A 20,380-nucleotide genomic window follows, 5' to 3' on the forward strand; every position below is an offset into this window, starting at 1 on the left:
GGGGCTCTGAAGTAAACCCGCCTGACCTGTGCGCCTGCCCCCAGAGATCCTTAGCTCCAGGCTATCTCACTGGCACAGGTGAAGACCAACTAAACAAACACAAGTGCTTTACAGCCTCCATTTATTATTTGATCTGTAAACTTCAAATAAAAAATGTACCTATTAATATTTATCTGCTGATCTTGGTATAGAGAAAGGGGCCCATATGTTAGATATTGCTACTTCAAATGGCCCTGCTGTGAGTTCCCAGCTGGCCCTGCAGTATCGCACGGAGACCAAGACTTAATGACAAAATCAACACTGCTGGGAAGAGTCAGAGAGCCTGGGCTCAGGTCCAAAGCACAGGTCAAGTGTGCCTGGAGCAGGCGCCTGCACAGGGTGCTCCTCTGGGACAGATGTGTAACCTGAGGAAGCTAGCGGCAAAGGGGGGGGGGGAGGAAGAGACATTGCAGAGCCCACTCTAGAACCTCCAAGCTCCAAGGACCAGTCCAGCAGGGCTAGACAGAAATGGGCACTGGGAGTGAGTGCAGTGTGGGAAGTGTGGCAGCATTCACGTTGTCAGGACTGACAGATACACCAGCCCCTATTTTAGCTGCCTTGGAATCTGAGGCAGAAGGCTTCAAAGTTTAAGGCCAAACTAGACTACAAGAGTGAGTTCAAGGATAGTCAGAGCAACTTGCTAAGACTTTGTCTCATAAACAAAACAAAAAGTAAGAAGAGACTTGTTGGGGATGAAGCTTTTAGTGATAAAGCAGTAAGAAGCTGGGCGCGTGGCTCAGTGGTAGAGCCCCTTCCTAGAATCCCCCAGTGAGGGGCTGGGGGTGTGGCTCAGTGGTAGAGCCCCTGCCTAGATTCCCCAGTGAGAGGCTGGGGTGTGGCTCAGTGGTAGAGCCCCTTCCTAGAATCCCCCAGTGAGGGGCTGGGGGTGTGGCTCAGTGGTAGAGCCCCTGCCTAGAATCCCCCAGTGAGGGCTGGGGTGTGGCTCATTGGTAGAGCCCCTGCCTAGAATCCCCCAGTGAGGGCTGGGGCGTGGCTCAGTGGTAGAGCCCCTGCCTAGAATCCCCCAGTGAGGGGCTGGGGCATGGCTCAGTGGTGGAGCCGCTGCCTAGAATCCCCCAGTAAGGAATGTGCCTCAACGGTAGATCCCTGTGCTTAGTATATCCAAGGAACCCCACTACCACCATCACCCCCACAAACTGAGAATTTTCCAACAGATTTATATAATTTATATAATATCAGGGCAGGCTAAAATAGCGTCAGATCACCATCCTAGGTCTAGGGTAAAAGCGCTCCTGGCTGAAAGCCATCGTGCCTGAGCTTGGTCCCAACCCCAGCACATGCAGGGCTTCTCTTACCTCCTTGTTCAATGTCTGAGTCCGTGAGGTGTGTGAGGGAGAAGCTGGCAATGTTGGCAGGAGAGATGGAGAACCGGGAGCAGGGGGACACGTGTGGCCAGCTCTGCTCTGAGCTCCTGGCCGGCGGCGGAGGAGAAAAGTATTTGGAAGTTTGAAGAGAAGGCTTGGAACCCAGAAGGCTTGTTGTTTTTGACATGAAAGGATCTGGGGAGAAGTCATCGTCCCATTCGAAGCCTCCGCCTGCAGTGAGGACAACACCCTGTTATCTGCAGTATCAAGTCTTGATAAGGAGAGGGAGCCCAGCGCATACAACACAACCGGCCAACAGATGGCAGAACAGACACACAGACAAGGAAGTCCTTTAAAAACAATGGTGCTCCTTTCCAACAGCATGACCAGGGGCTAGGCCTGGCAGCACGTGTGTACTTGGGAGACAGAGACAGGAGAGTCTCTCTTAAGGCTCAGGTGAACCTGGTCTACATAGTGAAACTGTTTCAAAGACAAGCAAACGCCCCTGCCCCAGGACTTTGCGACTGAGCGACGCAGCACAGTACCTTCTTCATCCGTGGAGCTCTCGGAATTCATGCACCTGCTTAGGTAGGGTGACCCTGTGGATGCTGCCGGGCTGCTGGGCCCAGGGCCATGTGCTTCCCCTCCGCAGTGCCCCAGCTCTTTGGTGGGGGTTTCCTGAAAAGACAAACAAATACTGCAGTCAGCCTGTTTGTTTCCTGGAGCCCACGTGTTTCACACCTCAGGCTGACAGGACCATCGGGTAAAGTATGCTAAAGGAATTATTAACTTTTATGAGTAAAAGGCAACATCAGAGCCCCTGGACCTACAGATAATTATGAGCTGCCAACGGTGCTGGGAACCAGGTCCTCTGCAAAGTCAACCACTCTTCTTAACCTACAAACATCTCTTTAGCCCCCATCTCCACTACCCTTTCAAGGCAGGGTCTCACTGTGTAGACCAGGCTGATCTCAAACTCTAGGTGATCTGCCTACCTCCTGGCCTCCAGATTGCTGGGATTAAAGGTGTACATCACCAAGACCAGTTCTCTCCATCTCTGCCACTGATCTCTTGATCCTGCCAATCTCCTAATGATGGGACTACAGGCCCGTGTTACCATATATGACAAGATTCTGCAGTCTGAGGTCCCTCAAGTGTAGCCTCAGCACCTGCGTGAGGCATGTGAGACCGTCCTGAGCCCCCTGAGGAGGAAATGAACAGGAAGGTGCAGGAGGGAAGAGCCCCAGACACCATGGTGGTATCAGAGCTGCTGGCCGGCACAGCTGGAAAGTGTGAACTGGCCACAAACAAGGCACCAAAACTGAAAACACTACGGGATGAGGGATGCTGAGATCCTGCACGCTTAGAGGGCACATGGTCAGTCCAGACCAGAAAGAGGAACTAGGACTGATACCAAAGCTCACAGGAGGCTGAGCTGTGGCCTACAGTCAGCTGTGAAGGGAGGCCTAAGAAAAACGGACCAACACTTCCCAACCTGAAAAGACAGCGTCCCCGTGGCACGGTGGGAAAACACAAAGTCTATAAAGTGATCCAGCCTTCCAGGAGCCAGGACAACCTCACTGCACAGAAGAAATGATCCACACAGGTGCCAGAGGTCACAAGTACTAGATTAATCTGAGGAGTTTCAATAGTGGGGCCAATGCTGACAGGAAGGATTGTCAACTCGGGAGCTGCAGTACAAGGTCCCTTAAATGTAGCTTCAGCACCTGCACAAGGCATGCGAGACCGTCCCCAGGAGACAATGTGAGCTGAATAACTGGTTATTGGTGGAGAGAGGGCAAAGGAAGTTGAGAAAAGCTGAATGAACTTCACCAAGAGGACAAGACATGAGACAGCAACCTGGAGAACCATATAAAGCCATTTACCTTAAGTTCTTTTCTTTTTTACAAAAGTTGATCATGCTGTTTTTATATGTTAATTTATTTACTCTGTGGGGATAGTGAGCCGCACATGCTGGCACACATGGACAAGAGGACAACTTGTGGGAATCGGTTCTCTTCCTTCTCTATGTGGGTCCAAGGATCTAAACTTGGGTCAGCAGGCTTGGAGGCAAGCACTTCTTAACACTGAGCTATCTTGCCAGTCCTACTCACTCTCCCTCACCCATATGTGTGTGTGCATGCATGTGCGAGTGTGTGCCCCCACTGAGACAGGGTCTCATAAAACCCAGGCTCAACTCCAATTAGCTATGTAGCCAAGGATGCCCCTGAGCTTGGAGCCTCCTGTCTCCTTCCTAGTGCCGGGGTTACAGATTGTACCACACGGCCATCTGAAGAGGAGCTGGGTATTTATGAGCGCTAAGCAAGCCCTTTACCAACTAAGACTCACTCCTAGCTCATGGTGGTTAGGATTAACTCAAGGTCTTACACAGGCTAGGCAAGTGCTCTACCACTGAGCTACAGCCCTAGACCTAATGAGGCTTGAGATCTGCCCGATGGGGTTTTTCCACGGATGTAGATAGAATGCACATGACCAGGTCATGGAGGAGGGGCCGTCTCTGCACTCTTGTATCAAGTGGTGAACTCCTGCTTCCAAGCTGACCCAGAAGGTAGCATACAGGCTGGAACCCCTGGGACAGCCTCCTCCAGTGCTCCATGCTATCACCCAGGACAGAGCCACAGTCTGACAGCAGCGTTCCCGAGGAAAGGCAGAAACTGACGCACGGGCAGAAGCAAATGACACACCTGAGCCCAAGCTCGCCACTGAAAACAGACGGTTTCATTCATAAACACCAGCCGTGCAAGCCAGAGGACTTGAATGTGGATCCCGGGCACCCGTGTCTGCCAGGCCATGGCACAGGCACCACAATCTGAGCGCTCATCTCACCGCCCGCGGAGTAGAATCAGACTACAAGTCCACACTGGAAAGATACAAGAAAATGACTAACCAGAGCCAGCCAGGTAGCCTGGTAGGGAAAGGCGCCCACTGCCAATGCGTGAGTTCTAGCTCTGGGACCCACACAGTGGAAAGAGAGAACCCATTCTCCCAGGTTGTCCTCTGACCTCCATATGTGCCCGTGGCGTTTGCTCATCTACACTTGCACATGCTGCAGAGACAGAGGAGCAAGGGGAGAAGTGGGGATATACTCCACGGGGAAAGGAGCTTGCTGCCAAGCATCAGGACCTGAGCTGGAGTCTCAGGACTCACAGGGTAGAGAAACGATTCCAACTTATTCTCTGACCTCCACATGTACTCTGTGTCATGAGTGCATACACACTGAATAGAAAGGTAATAAATAGAATGAATGCAGTAACCATAAAGAAAAGAAAATCTCTACCTCTCAGAATTAAATAATCTAACTAAGTATTTGATGGGTCAAAGAAGAAGTCTTAGGGAAAACTAGAAAATAATTTGAGCTGGACGAAACAGAAATACAACATATTTAAAATCTTTGGGAAGCAGCTACAGCAGCAAGGATTTTTATACCATTAAAGGCTGATAGAAAAATGTCTTGAGAGATTTTTACCTTCAGAATCTAGGAAAAGGAGAGATGGCTCAGCAGTTAAGAGCGCTGGCTGCTCTTCCAGAGGTCCTGGATTTGATCCCTAGCACCCACTTGACAGCGGCTCACAACCATCTCTAACTCCAGCTCCAGAGGATCTAACGCCCTCTTCTGGCCTCTGTGTGCACTGCATACATGAGGTGCACAGACATGCATGCAGGTAAAATACCCACACTCACTAAAAACCAGAAAAACAAAACTCAGGGAAAAACCCAACCCAATGTGAGGAGAAGGAAGTCCTAAAGATGAAGGAAAGAGCAATGGAATTGAAAAGAGAGAACAATAAAGAAAATAAATCCAGGAAACAGAAAGCCATTCTTTGGAGAGGTTTACACATCTTAGTCTCTTCCAGAAGCTCCCTGAAGAAGAAGCCACTTCCCCACTCATCACTGCCCTAATAGTTCAGCCAAGGACAACACCAAACAGCAGAGCAAAACAAAGAAAGCCAAAACTCAAACCAACTTGACAAACAAGAGGCAGGCTCTCTTCTGCTCTGAGGAGGAAGGCTGGCTGCTTCTGCAGGTCAGCCTTGGGGAAAACCCTGGAGGCAGCTGGAGTGGGGAGGCAGCCGTCTAGCCCAGCCCTGGCAGCTACTTTTTCCCTTCAGCCAATCCCACACGCAGCAGTAAAGACAAGAGCTGATTGTTGTTTACTTTTGATCTTGTGTGCTGGCCACACACCCTCTACACTGTGTGTGACCCCAGCCCTGAGAAGCTTGGTAAGAAAGGAAGTGACTAGAGTCCAGCATCCTAGAGACAGGGGGAAGAGTGCTGGCAGCCTGCACCACAGTACCCTGAGAAGGTGCTACCCAGAGCCAAAATGAAGCCAAGCGCTTGACTCTGAGAACAAAACAAAACAACAACAACAAAAAAACAAACAAAAAAAAAAAAAAAAAAAAAGGAGGGCAAGCACTGCCAGACATCAAGGATCGATCCTGGGTCTTCTGTCACATGGGAACCATTCTCAGGCTTAGTCGTAATCTGACTGATTCAAGGAGCAATGTGCCAGTATGTGATGGCTAACACCTTCAACCCAGCACTCAGGAGACTGAGCAGCAAGACCACCAGTTCAAGAGTAGCCAAGGCTACAAGCGAGAGTTCAAAGCTCACTTGAGCAACATACCTGTCTCAAAACCAAAAAGACTAGGGATGTATGGCAGCGACAGTACACTACTAGCCTAAGGCCCTGGGTTCCATTAACAGCCACATGAACCAGTAACTCCAAACTTATGAAGACCAGAAAGGAAAGCACAGAATATGGAGGGAAGGAGGGAGGGAGAAAAGAAAGAAGGGAGGGAGGGAGGAACAAAGAAAGGGAGGAAGGAAGAGAGGGGATGGGGAGATGGTTCCATTTGTAAAACCCTTGCCACGAAAGCCTAAGGATCCAAGTTCAAGTCCCAGTATCCATCTAAAATGGTGGATCTCTGGGGACATGGCTTAACACGGTCACTCAGGAAACCTGGGTTTGATACCCAGCAGACACATGGTAGCCAGGGGAGCCCTCTTGTGACCTCTTGGGGACCCAGGCATGCAAGTGGTACGCAAAGATTATATCTACCCACCTATCTATCTACCTACCTACCTACCCACCCATCTATGTATCTATATATGTATGTATGTATGTATGTATGTATGTATCTATCATCTATCTACTTACCTATTATCTATCTATCTATCTATCTATCTATCTATCTATCTATCTATCTATCATCTACCATCTATCTACCTACCTATTATCTATCTATCATCTATCTACCTACCTATTATCTATCTATCTATCTATCTATCTATCTATCTATCTATCTATCTATCTATCTATCTATCTGTGAGATCTAGGTTTAGTACGATACTCAGTCTCAAAAATTAAGAAGGGCAGCAATCAAGGAAGACATGTGACATTGACCTCTGACCTCCACATGTAAGAAGACATGAGGGGGGGGGGGGGAAGAGAGACAGAGACAGAGGGAGAATGAGGGCTCCAGCTACAAGTTGCTCCATTTTATGTACCCATCAAGCAGAGCACACACTAAGCTACCAAGGGTCAGAGCAGAAGGGCTGTCCTGCTGCCCGCATGTTACACTCTCCACACACACTCCACAGAGGATGCTGCTGGCCACTCCAGAACTCCCTGCCAGCACTAGGCCTGCACCCAAGAGGTTCGGATTACTGACAATTGCCAGACTCTAAAATTTGGTCAACTAATTTCAGCAGAACTCTGAATCTCTGAGTTCAAGGCCAGCTTGGTCTACAGAGTGACTTCTTGGATAGTCAGAGCTACACACAGAGAGAAACCCTGACTCAGAGAAAAGACCACAGGTTATAATGACATGGATGAGGACCTCCTGGAGAGCTTAGCTATTGCTTGTCCTGAGCGCATGGGTAAGCCAGGGGCTACGGGGCAGCCAAAAACTGTCGGCTTTGCTCTGCCTTCCTGCCTTGAACGTGGTAACTCGGAGCCCAGTCACGTCCCAGGTGGCAGTCATTATGACAAAGGTCACTTCTAAGGCTTAGTATCTATCCTAGTACTGAGACAGGAGAGCCAATGCACAAGTTTCCCATCATGTCACACACTGCTCTGTGGGGAAAGCTGATGCAGGTGGTTTGGACTCCAAGGGGAAGCTGGCATGAAGGACAATGGACCAAGAAGATGGTGTCTTTGGAGTTGGAAATTATAAAATTATGGGGGTTGCAAAGATGGCTCAGAAGATAAGACACTTGCCAGCAAGCATGAGGACTAGAGTTCAAGTCCCTAGTCCTCATGTAAGTGAAGAGAAGCACCCACAAGTCATCTCGGGGCACAGAAGGTAGGGATGGAACCCCAGAGCAAGCTGGCTAAGACGAGCTGAATCAGTGAGTCTGGGGTGTAAGTGAGAGAACCTGACTATACACAATGTGGGAAGTGAACAAAGAAGACAGGCGGCATCAACCTCTGTCCCCACACAGAAGCACATGTGCAGGCACACACATGCAAACACGCATACATGCACACCACACACACACAAACAGAAATAAAATTCTGGATGTTTATAAATAAAACCAAATTAGACCACAGTTAGCTTCACACCTTCTTGAAGTTCTCTACAATATAGAGGTCAGAGATACCTGGTCAAAGAGATAAACGGTGACATCATCAAAAAATGTCACCGCCTTCTTTTCCTTCTTCCAGTCATCTGGCAGCTGCTCAATGGCCGCGGCAGCCGAGGGTTTCAGCAAACTCCGCAGGTGCCTGCCATCATCATTACTGACAATGATGGGCACAGGGTGCTCCATGTCATCTTCAGACTCCGAGCTTAGGCTGTGCAAGTTGAAGGCCCGCAGGTCCTCGTCCGAGTCGTCACTGTTCTCATCTTCTTCATCTGCATCCATCCCATCCTCCGAGAGGTCCAGCATCCCAGACACACACAGTTTGCCCAGGTATTTCCCTTCAATGTCTGGCTCCTTCAGCTTGGGGCCCTCAAAGTGGCTGGGCAAAGACTTATCCAGTGTGGAGCCTGTGTATGCAAGGAGCTCATTGGTGTTGGTGCCTGTGGAGGCCAGGGTGCATGGGCGATCTTCCTGTGTCTCCAGGTCATCGCAGCTGCTAAATTCTGAATTCAACAAACCCAAGGGGCCGCGGGCCTCATCGTCCACAGGATACGCCTCTCTGGAAGCACCGGCTGGTGTGGGCTGCAACGTCTCTTGCAATTCTGAGTGACAAGAATTCTGCAAAGCAGACGCCGGACTCTGATCAGCTGGTGTGGGCTGCAACGTCTCTTGCAATTCTGAGTGACAAGAATTCTGCAAAGCAGACGCCTGACTCTGATCAGCTGGTGTGGGCTGCAACGTCTCTTGCAATTCTGAGTGACAAGAATTCTGCAAAGCAGACGCCTGACTTTGCTCTGGCTTGCTCTGTGAGGCTTCCAGGCAGCCTTCTCTGACATCATCAGGGCTGTCTTCTGGAGCAACTGGCTCAGGTGGGAGCTGGTCCTTTACCAATACCAGGGCACTGGCAGATGTTCCTGGGGCCTCCTCAGGCTTTTTATCTGGCTCTGAGTCATTGTCTGAGAAGTACGCAGAGTCTCGATATGAACTCTGGGTGCCAAGTGAGAAGCTCTGAGGGGGACCTTCAGCACCCCTGTGGCCATCTCCTGCATCTGAGATGACGATGACCGGGTTGGGAGGCAAACTGCTGTGGCTGCTATCACCTGCTGCAGCTGTGTCTGAGTCCGCAGTGCCCTCAGGTGCAGGGTGCAGGGTCCACTCGGGGGACTCCAGGTTCTCTGTTTCATAGCCACTGTCTGCGGGCTTATCAGGGGGCAAGAGTTTCTGAGGGGTGTGGGAGCCTAGGGACTCTAGTAATGCTGCATGGACATCCACTGAGTCCAGGGAGTCTGGCGTCTCCACAGACTGCTCTGAGGTGGGGATGGGCGTTGACAAACTGTCTTCCAGGAGGCTATCTTGGCTGGTGGAGTCTGAGGAGAGGGCAGATGCCAAGGCCGCGTCCTTTGGGGCAGCCTTATAATTAAGCTGATTTAAAGTCTCCACGGCTTCTGAGTTTTTCTCCAGTATGCTGCCACTAAGAGGGTCTTCTGAAAATGGCTGATTTTGTAAATCCTGACCTGATTCTGGAAGACAAGTCTCCATGCTACCCTGAGCAGTAATCTCATTCTCAAGGATGGGGTCTCTTTTGGTTGGATTCAAGGCCTCCTTGCTTTGGCAAGTGACTTCTGGAGGCCCATCGCCCCCATCGGGGGCTTTGGCATCGGCAGCAGGAATTTCAACTGGGCCAGTCACAGGGTCGGGGCTTAGATCCAGGCAGACGGAGTTCTCAGGGACGCTGACACCTGTAAAGGGTTTGGTTTCTCCTGACTTCAGAACTGAGTCCGGAGGACCATTAGGAGATCCTTCTGTGAGCGGGGAGGCCTGTGGTGAGGTCGCACCCTGAGGTGTGCCACCTGTGCCTTTGTTCTGCCCACTCATGTTCTCCTGTGACGAGGGAAAGTCTAGTGTATGTTCCAGGAGCTCAAGTCCAGAACTTACAGAGCCTCTCCGGGGTGACTCTAACATTTCAGAGATAAAACCTGCGTCCTTAAGTTCTGTCTGAAGATCGTTCACCCGCCCCTTGCCAGGCAACGAGCCTTTCAGCAGATTCTTTTCCTGAAGAAATAAGAAGTTCTCTGACAATTCTTGGACACTCAGTGGATCAAAGCAATCTTGGTGCACAGGACTTTCTGGGAAGCACAGAGGGTCCTGGTCATGGGGCTTTTCTCTTTCAGACTGGCAGGTGTCTTTGGGGCCATCCAGGATTGGACTCAAGATGGCTGGCTTAAAGTCAGCTTGAACTCCATTTAGTTCCATTAGATCAAATATTTTCTGGTGACTGGGCAGGTCGTCTGCTTTGTCAAGGTCACTGAATATGTTGAAAGGGCTCCCAGGGATGCTGGCAGCATGTGAGTCCTCCGCAGAGTTGGCTTCTTTGGGGCGAGCACTGCTCTGGAAGAAATCCTCCTCTGCACTGGGTTCCTCAGACACAAGAGTCTTAAAGGCCGTGAGATGGGGTGCGTCAGTTCCACCCTTTTCTGGATTATCCACTTCAGTTGTGAGCAGTGCAGGCGGATACTCCAGCCCCAGACTGCTACTGCTCTTCTCTTCCAACTGGATGTAGTAGTCACTTCCAACAGAGAGGTTGTGTGCATCAAACACAGGAACCACCCCAGGGGCCCTCAGGGGCCCCTCCTGGCCACTGCCGTCTTGCTTGCCAGGGCCAGGGTCTGACAGTGAATTCTCAAACACTTCAACAGGGAAGAACATACTGGAATAGGACAAGGCTTCGTCTGGGTGGCCCCGACCTTGCTCATCAAAATGGTCATGCTTGGCAGCCTCCCACACGTACTCAAAGCTCAGGCCCTGGCTGGTCTCAGTCACTGTGAGGACCTCCTCCATCTCCCGACCTAGCCGGTCCCGGGCAAAGTGGTCAAGGATGGGGAAGGCAGCACTGCTTGAGGGGTCCCTGCTGTTGGCGTTAGGCTTGAGAGCAGTCCACTGCTGTTCGAAGTCCACCTCCGAGTCCCGCTGGCTCTGCATCCGCAGGTAGGTGAGCAGGCGGTGCACGTCCTCTGCAGCCGGCCTCTTGTCAGGGGACAGCCAGCAGAACTGCAGCACTTCATACCTGAGGGCACACAAGGGCATACCAGGGACTCACTGCCTTAAGTAAGAAGGAACCGTACTTCAGAGCCAGCTCAACACGCCCTCTCCCTGAGATCTCTACACCCCGACCACTGCCAGCCACAGTGGTTAAGGCACGAGAGGAAGGCAAAGAACATGGTGAGGCACACCCCTCCTCCCTTTTTTCAGGACATGTCATAGTATTCAGGTGCAGATTCTGCCAAATTATATCTTCTTCTGGTTTTCTTCTAATGGCCTTCCCATCAAAAAATTCTATTTTCTGGTTGTTGTTCTAAATGTTTATTGTTAATGTTTTGATAGCATTCTAAGAACATGCAGAAAACTTTTTTTCTAAAATCCCGGTTTGTGCTCTTGTTTGGATACTTTTATTTTTAGTATTTTCATTACCATGTATTAATTATGCACAGTAGTGGGTTTCACGAGGGACATCTGTACACAGGTACACACTGTGTCAGGATCATAGCACACGCCTGCCCCTTCCCTTGTCCCGCTCCAATTCTTCCCAACCAGCCTGCCTTCTATTTTCATTTGTGGGGGTGTATGTGCCCCTCCCCGTGTCACCAATTCCATGCATGTATAAATATTCAAGGAGGGGTGGGAGCCCATGAGCACCCCTTTCTTCCATGGCAGGGGACTGACAAGCCCAATCAGGGAGACCACTGATTCTGAAATGGTTCTGTCATTTTTGTTCCTCTTTTTTTTTTCTAAATATTTATTTTTTAGTCAGGAATGGGACATCCGTCCCATGGCGTTTGTGTGGTCAGAGGTCCCTCTGGAGGAGTTGGCTCTCCTTCACCGTGTGGTGCTGGGATCGAATGCAGGCGGTTGGGCTTGGAGATAAGCATTTTCACCCCAGCCATCCTGGTGGTCCCGCACTCTCTCCTAAGCAACTATTTAGCCCAGGCTGTATTTATCCTACACTTTCCATCGAACACTAGGGATGGAAGTCAGGCTTGGGAGTGCGAGGCCAGAGCTCTTCACTGGGCGACCTCCACAGACCTACACTTCCTTAGGTTGGTGTTCCTAAACGATTATTAAAGATTTCATTTTTAATTGTACGTATACATGAACGTGTGTCAACAAGGCTAATGCAGAGAAACTTCTAAAATTAGTCATAAATAATGTAAAAATGACTACATTTCAGAACATCTACTGTCAAAAACAAGGGCCATATAAACGAGTGTAGGGTGTGTGTGTGTGTGTGGAGGTGTGGGTGTGTGGTGTGTGTGTGTGTGTGTGGGTGTGTATGTGTGGTGTATGTGTGTGGTGTGTGTGTGGTGTGTGGTGTGTGTGTGTGTGTGTGTGTGTGTGTGGTGTGTATGTGTGGTGTGTGTGTATGTGTGTGTGTGTGGTGTGTGGGGTGTATGTGTGTGGTGTATGTTGGGGTGTGTGTGTGTGTGTGTGTGTGTGTGACTGAACCTGGAGTTTATTGATTCAGTGAGGCTGACCCAGCTAGGCCATCGGGCCTCAGAGATATTCCTGTTTCCACCTCTCCAGTACTGGATGACAGGAACACACTATCACACTCAGCTTTTTACACACGTGCTGGGGTATGAGCTCAGGTCCTCTTGTTAGGAGCCCCCCCTCCCCTGCTTCCCCAGTGCTCTTTCTTGTTTTTGAGGATCACAAGGCAGAATAGAAGCTACCAACCATCTCTCCGAGTAAGGCAGTTCCAGCTGGGGCTTGGGGAGTTTCATGTCCCTCTCTCTAATGACTTGATTGAGAACGTCCAGGTCAGAAAGGTTTGCATAGGGCTGAGCAGCATTGTTGAAGAGTTCCCAAAGTGTTACACCCAAGGACCTGTGGAGAGCAGGAGAGCCATGCTGAGTCTCCATCAACCTCATTCATGTTCACAACGGCAGCAATACGGAGAACGTACATGAAGGGGTTATTTATTAGTAACAGGAGGATAAACTGACTTAAATGATCAATATCCCAATGGGAAAAAACTTATTCCTCTTAAAATGAGGGTAACCAGAGGCTTCCTGTTTCACTTCATCACTAAGACACAGTATAAGAATATAATTGCGGGGTTGGGGATTTAGCTCAGCGGTAGAGCACTTGCCTAGGAAGTGCAAGGCCCTGGGTTCGGTCCCCAGCTCCGAAAAAAAGAACCAAAAAAAAAAAAAAAAAGAATATAATCCCAGGAACTAAACGAAACCTCAAGCAATCGGTTCGAAGATTGATGGGACATGTTAAAACTCGAAAGTCGAGTTTTTCAAAAGCTCCCTGCAATTTGCAAATCTTCCAGGTTCAGGTGTGTAGTTAAGAGACCGCCCAGTGCCCACCAGGAAACTGTGAGTAACCACAAGGCTTCATTTGCTGTTGTGCAACATGGTGTCAAACTTCCTGACGCTACTTTCACAAGTGAGGGAGCAGAGCCAGCATATTCCACGTCCACAGAGGTCACTTTGCAAGGGAGGAAGAGGAGCACTCACACCAGCCCAGACAGCAACACCTTCTCCTCCCTGGCAAAGAACCATCAGGGGTGGATGACCAACTTAAGTATAAAAATGTCTTAATTTAATACACTGCCCAGTGACTTTGGAGTTGCGAGTTCTACTGAAGACAATCCATGTGAAATGCTTAAACCAAAAGGTTTGCCAGGTGACAGAATGTGGCCTGTCCCCTGCATCAGGTTTCCACAGTCCTCATTTGTCTTGATTCCTTCCCTTTTCCAGGAAGTCACTGTCAGAGCACGCTTCAGAGGGCAGGAAAGGAAACACAGGCTTCCCAGCTCTTTAGGCCCGCCTTGTTCTTTGGGAAGAAACGTGTCCTGCAGCTGCTGGGCTCTCCCACCTCCACCCTCAGGCCTGCCTAAGGTTCCCCATCCACTTGGCATGAGCGGTATGGCGGGACTTGGCACTGCTGCCAGCGACTGTTCCCATGGTCAGGAACAGGGCCAGTTCTGCCTTGGGGACACCGGGCTCTGTTTTCATGTCAGTCAGCCTGTTAAGTGCAACAACAATGCCAGTCAAGCATAAAAAAACATCTTCATGAAGAATCCAGGGTGGGGAACAAGGCAGGAACTTCCAGGGGGAAGCTAGAGTTTTGAGAACTGAGACAACAAAAGCCACCTTTGAGCCCTGGGGCGTATGTGCAGGCACTTGGGTTTCTCTGTATGGTTTCTAGGTTCCATGGAAGATGAGTGCTGAGCAGGCCGAAGCCTTGGGTCCACACAAGTGAGCTGTCTCACAGAAAGATTCTGCTTCAGGGCAGGTAATAAGCCAACTCCTTAAGGGCAAGTCGCCAGACAGAGAGAGAAGAGGACAAGCGGTGGGGCTGACTTACAAAGTTGGCCTTGACTAATCCTCACTAGCTCAGTGAGACATTTCTGCAATGCCCTGCTAGAGCAGCGTCCTTTATGAGGTAAGACACCCAGGTCCCCAGCAGAGGCAGACACGGGTCCTCTATGGAGGAGTTTGTCTCAGTCTGGATGGCCCTGGATTCCCACCATAAGAAAGACCAAAGGAAATAATGCACCATCTGGAAGCGGAAGGGCCAAGGTGTTACTAACGCAGTGGTTGGACATAGATCACAATTCAGTTGTATAAAACAAACAAGCAAAAAAACCACTGAGACTTTTTTAAAATCAAAAACTATAAAAACTTAACCAAAAGATTTAACAGAATAGACATAGCTAAAAAGAGAATCTTAAAAACAGAATTAGTGCAGGGAGCACATGCTCTAGAATGGGAAGGGTGGGATACAGGGGACAAATAAGAGACACACCTACTCACGTAATCTAGCCTTCCAAAAGGAGAGAAATGAACAGAGGCAATGTTTAAAGGAAAAGGGTTAGGAATTTTCTAGAACCAATGCATTTTATCAACCTGGAGATTTAGAAAACCAAATAAATAACAATTGGGGTGGGAGCATCAACTTACACCCCTACAGCCCATTCCCATACAATTCACACTCATACAACTCACACCCATACAATTCACACTCATACAACTCACACCCATACAATTCACACTCCTACAACTCACACCCATATAATTCATACTCATACAGCTCACACCCATGCAATTCACACCCATACAACTCACACCCATACAACTCACACTCATACAATTTGTATCCATACAACCCACACCTCTATAATTCACACCCATACAACCCACACCCATACAATTTGTACTGGCACGCATCACAGGAAAAAAAATAGAAAAGAGAGGGAAAAAAGTCAGAGAAGTATTTAATCCGGTCAGAGAGAAAACGTCATATCACCTTAAAAGAGCTTAGGCAGACATACAGCTGACTTCACAAAGCAACAGTGGAAGCCAGGGGACAGCAGAATGACATCTTCAACATGCAGAGAGGAATGATGTAAACACATTTGAGGGGTGAGAACAAAACAGGCCAGGGCGAGCAGACCATAGAAAACACAGTCTGGTAGCAGCAGGCAAACTGGTGCAAACCAGGAAGGACACACTCTTTTTTTTTTTTTTTTTTGGTTCTTTTTTTTGGAGCTGGGGACCGAACCCAGGGCCTTGCGCTTCCTAGGCAAGCACTCTACCACTGAGTTAAATCCCCAGCCCCAGGAAGGACACACTCTTAAGTAGGAACAGAACCCCAGAGCAAGGTCTGAGATCAAAACACAAAAACGAACAAAAGCAGCATGAGGAAAACTGCAAGTATGTGGGTAAATCTACATGAACACTGATGGTGAAAGTAACATTAGCCTGCTGGACGCCAGCCTGGTCTGCAGAGCGAGTGCCAGGAGCCAGGGCTACAGAATAGCATATGACTGTTTGTATTCATGTGTACATGTGCATGTGTGAGTGTGCATGCGTGTGTGCGTGTGTGTTTTAGTTACATAGCTAGACAGAAGAGAGGTGTTCCAAGACCTTGTACTAGTCAAGAAAGAGGGTGAGGAAACAAAGATTAAGGTGTGTAAAAAGTTCACTCACATCGTAATTTCTAGGATAATTGATAAAAGCACAGGCATACAATGCATAGTTTCTAAATAAAGAGAAAAAACAAAACGGCTAAAAAAGAAAATCAACCCAAAGGAAGGTAAGAAAAGAAAAACCAAAACAAACAGGAAAATACCTGATACCCAAAATAGAGCTACCCTTAAGAAATCCGTGACACTGTCAAGTTAAAGACTTAGATACATCATTTTAGCATCTTCTGAAACGACCCCTAAAAATCAGTCTTACGTAACAGCCCAAGCCTCTCAGCTTTCCATGCACTTCAGTAAATATTAAGCACCTGCTGTGTTCCAGGCCACGTCGGTAGAAAATGGAGAGCAGACGCAGTTCCTGTCTGAGCAGGAGCAGCAGTGGCTCTGGCACAAGTGTTAGCACTGCTGTGGCCCACGGTGTGTCTTCCCGCAGCCTAGACTCTGGCCGAGTTACTTCTATACTCAGAGAAGGGAGCTGGGTCCTTGCTAAGAAAACCAAATAAAATGGCATGCCAGATACCTACCAGATGTTACTGTACTTAGTCTGATCTGCGGTCAAGAGTCTGTCTTGAAAGCTGGTCACTAATTCTGGAGCAGTCCATCTCAGGGGGAAAATTTTTTTGTCATCCGTCTCTATGTAATCCTCCTGCATAGGTCACAAGCACAGTGTTCAGGGGGGGCTTGAGCCAAACATTCTTACCAGTGAGTGTCCAACCACAATACACAGCACAGGGAAATGGGAAGCAGGGACAGGAGGTCTGAAGCTGTGCAAACGGGTCTCTAAAGCACAGAGCTTGCTCAGTCACCTTTAGCACAGGCTAGCCATCTGCACTGTGAACTGTGCTGGTTACCACAGCTGACGTTACAGGTCGTTCTCCTACCACTCAGTAGCAAGCGGCAGGTGAACTAGCGACACCAGGGGCCTCTTCCTTAGCTGTAAGTAAGGGCTGCACAAGGCCAACCACCTCAGGGAGGGGCTAGAAAGGGAATCTTGTTTTTTTTTTTTTTTTTTGGTTCTTTTTTTTTCCGGAGCTGGGGACCGAACCCAGGGCCTTGCGCTTCCTAGGTAAGGGCTCTACCACTGAGCTAAATCCCCAGCCCCTAGAAAGGGAATCTTAAACAGTAAGTGCTTCAGACACTCCGGCTAGTGGTCAGATAGGAAAACGACCTAAATGTGCATGTCTTGAAAGCATTTCAGCTCTGGTCCTCACCAGAGCCCACTGCATGACGGGTAAGTGTTATCGTAATGCTGCTGCATAGAAAACGGTGAGCACTGCAGCAACATCTTCTTTTCAAAAAAGGTACAACTGACTTAAGTGTATCAGACTTTGAATGTATGTATACACACGTACGTGCCTGAACCCGAGGAGGTCAGAACAGGGTGTCAGGTGCTCTGGGGCAGGAGTTACAAGCTGCTGTGAGCTGCCACGTGGGCTCTGGGGACTAAGCCATGCCCTCCGCAGCAGGAACAGCACACGCTTTAACTACTCAGCCTTCCCTCCGGCCCCAGCCATGTCTCTGCCCAGACCTCAGTGCCTCGTTTAGCTGAGCTCAGCAAACACACAGATGAAACTTACTGATTTGTTTTTTTTTAAAGATATGTATGTATGTATGTATGTATGTATGTATGTATTATAAGTACACTCTTCAGACATACCAGAAGAGGGCATCAGATCTCATTACAGATGGTTGGGAGCTACCATGTGGTTGCTGGGAATTGAACTCAGGACCTCTGGAAGAGCAGTCAGTGCTCCTAACCACTGAGCCATCTCTCCAGCCCCTGATTTGTTTTTTTTAGGGGGATAGTTAACAGGTTTTTTTTTTTTTTTTTTTTTTTTTTTTTGGTTCTTTTTTTCGGAGCTGGGGACCGAACCCAGGGCCTTGCGCTTCCTAGGTAAGCGCTCTACCACTGAGCTAAATCCCCAGCCCCGATAGTTAACAGTTTTGTTTTGTTTGTTTTTTTTTTTTAAGCAAAAGCCATAAATATCAACCATAGCACACCTGTGCTTCAGTTTTACTGACTATATCAAGAAACATCTACAGACATGTGTGCTTTGCTCTGCAAATATTAATTACCATTTTGCCCACCTGCTAATTATAAATTCTGTTACACAGGGCTAGTGAGATGGTTCAACAGGCATTTGTTGCCAAGCCTTGTAACGAGTCCTGGCCTGGGGACCCTACAGTAGAGAGAGAACTGACTTCTTATGAGTTGTCTTCTGACTTCTCACGCATGTCCTCACAAACATACAATCCACAGTAAATAACTAAGTGTGCGATTAAAGTCTTTTGATATTGATTTTTTAATATACTATTCAGGCAAACTGAGTCCATAGCACTGCATTACAAATGTCCGTAAAGAATCTCTTTAGGAAGCTGTCACAAAATGTTAGGCACAAGCTACTGACTTTGAGAAGTCAGAAAGAAGCCAATGATACATGAACGGACTGGGACAGACCCTGCTGGAGAAAGGCCATGTCATGAAGATTAAGACTCTCACCCTGGTTCAAACACAAGTAACATCTCCAGGCCGACTCTGAGCGGCAGGAAGCGGTTCAGAGGACAGCAGGAGGCAGAGCTTTGCTTACCTTGTATCTGCTGAAGCCTATCCCATAGTCACCCACTTTGACGTTTAGGTCGGAGGTGAGATAACAGTTCCGTAGGGCCAGATCACTGCAAAGAGGAGGAGGAAAGTCAGTGTAAGAACAAGCAGACCCACGGCCAAGGTCTCCCTGCACAGAAATGCTACACATCAGAGGCTTCACGCAGAAACCAGTCAACTGGCTGCCTGTAGTTACTGCCTCAATTCTTTTCATAGTTAAGAGTTAAATTCCACATTCCTTTTTTTTTTAAAAGATTTATTTATTTCATATATATGAGTACAATGTAGCTGTCTTCAGACACACCAGAAGAGGGCATCAGATCCCATTACAGATGGCTGTGAGCCACCATGTGGTTGTTGGGAATTGAACTCAGGACCTCTGGAAGAGCAGTCGGTGCTCTAAACCACTGAGCCATCTCTCCAGCCCCCAAATTCCACATTCCTAACCACATTTTAGGCACATAAGTAAGATGACTGACTAAGTACTGAGTAGGTACTGGTTTTCTATACCATGACTTGAATCACAGTATTTAGAGAGTAATTCAGGAAGAACTTTAGAATGCTAAAATTGGGGTTGCTGAAGAGATGGCTCAGCAGTTAAGAGCACTGACTGCTCTTCCAGGGGTCCCAGGTTCAATTCCCAGCAACCACATAGCAGTTCACAGCTCTCTGTAACTCCGGTTCTAGAGGATCAGGCACCGTCATAGACACAGATGTAGACTAAACATCACTGAGCATGCGTACATGCACAAACACGCAAACAGATGACAGAAAGATAGATATCTTTAAAAATACTGCAATTGCCTGAATTTACAGTCTGACTTTAGAAACAGTCTCCTCGATGTATTAATAAAGGCATCACTCCAAAGGTCCAAAAAGGGGTTCTTCCCCCTACCCCCACTTTTCAAAGACATCCAAGTACTAGCACCCAACCCTCTCCAAGAAACTTGCTCCTCTTCCCACTCTGCCTTCCCCAGGGAGGGCAATCTGTGGACAAGATTCACTTTGTGCTTTCCTTGCAGTCACAGAACTACATTCGATCCCAGACCTCACATAAGAAAGCGGGACATGGTGGTGCATATTTGCAAACACAGAGGTTAAAGAGGCAGAGACAGGAGGTCAGCCTAGCCTACTTAGTGAGTTCCAGGCTAGTAAGAGACATTGTCTCAAAACTAAAATGGACAGAAAAAAACAATTTTTTTTTTTTTTGGTTCTTTTTTTCGGAGCTGGGGACCGAACCCAGGGCCTTGCGCTTCCTAGGTAAGCGCTCTACCACTGAGCTAAATCCCCAGCCCCAGAAAAAAACAATTTAAGAATGTCTTCTGGCCTATACACACATATCAAACAAAAGGCATACTTTAATAAGTGAATAGAATTCCTCCTTTCTGTTTTTCAAAAAAATTTCAAATACTTATTTTTAAGTTATGTATACATGTGTCCATCTGTGTTTTGGTTTGTGCACATGACTTTAGATGCTCAGAGGCCAGAAGTGGCCGTTGGATCCCCTAGAGCTGCAGTTACGGGTGGCTGTGAGCCGCCTGCTGTGGCTGCGAAGCCCTCACTACCCAGGTGTTTGCCTAAGACAGTCACCTCTTCTCCCGCTAAGTGACTCGGTTTCTCATTTATTAGCTGGAGAAAGAAACAGTACCCAGCAAGGACGCAGAGTATGAAAATGACTCTGCTAGTGGATGAGGTGTTCTCATGCTCGCACCAGCCACAGCCACAGGGGCAGTGATGGTGGCTGTAATACTGTCCCTTGCATGTTGGGTCTCAGTGGGCGTGCTAAGTGAATACTGACTCAGCTACACTGATGGC

At 48.5% G+C, this 20,380-nt stretch overlaps 1 protein-coding gene across 1 annotated transcript in view; it reads right to left on the reverse strand.

Annotated features, from left to right (window-relative positions):
• Lmtk2 (lemur tyrosine kinase 2) overlaps positions 1–20,380 on the reverse strand; it is an 81,655-nt gene that overhangs the window by 3,687 nt on the left and 57,588 nt on the right. Inside the window, 6 exon segments of the mRNA NM_001427236.1 lie at positions 1,356–1,595; positions 1,910–2,042; positions 7,989–11,034; positions 12,702–12,851; positions 16,488–16,609; positions 18,552–18,636. Coding sequence (NP_001414165.1) covers positions 1,356–1,595; positions 1,910–2,042; positions 7,989–11,034; positions 12,702–12,851; positions 16,488–16,609; positions 18,552–18,636 — 3,776 coding nt within the window.

This window comes from Rattus norvegicus, chromosome 12 (assembly GCF_021556685.1).
Source record: "Rattus norvegicus strain SHRSP/BbbUtx chromosome 12, alternate assembly SHRSP_T2T, whole genome shotgun sequence".
NCBI classification, from domain to species: domain Eukaryota; kingdom Metazoa; phylum Chordata; class Mammalia; order Rodentia; family Muridae; genus Rattus; species Rattus norvegicus.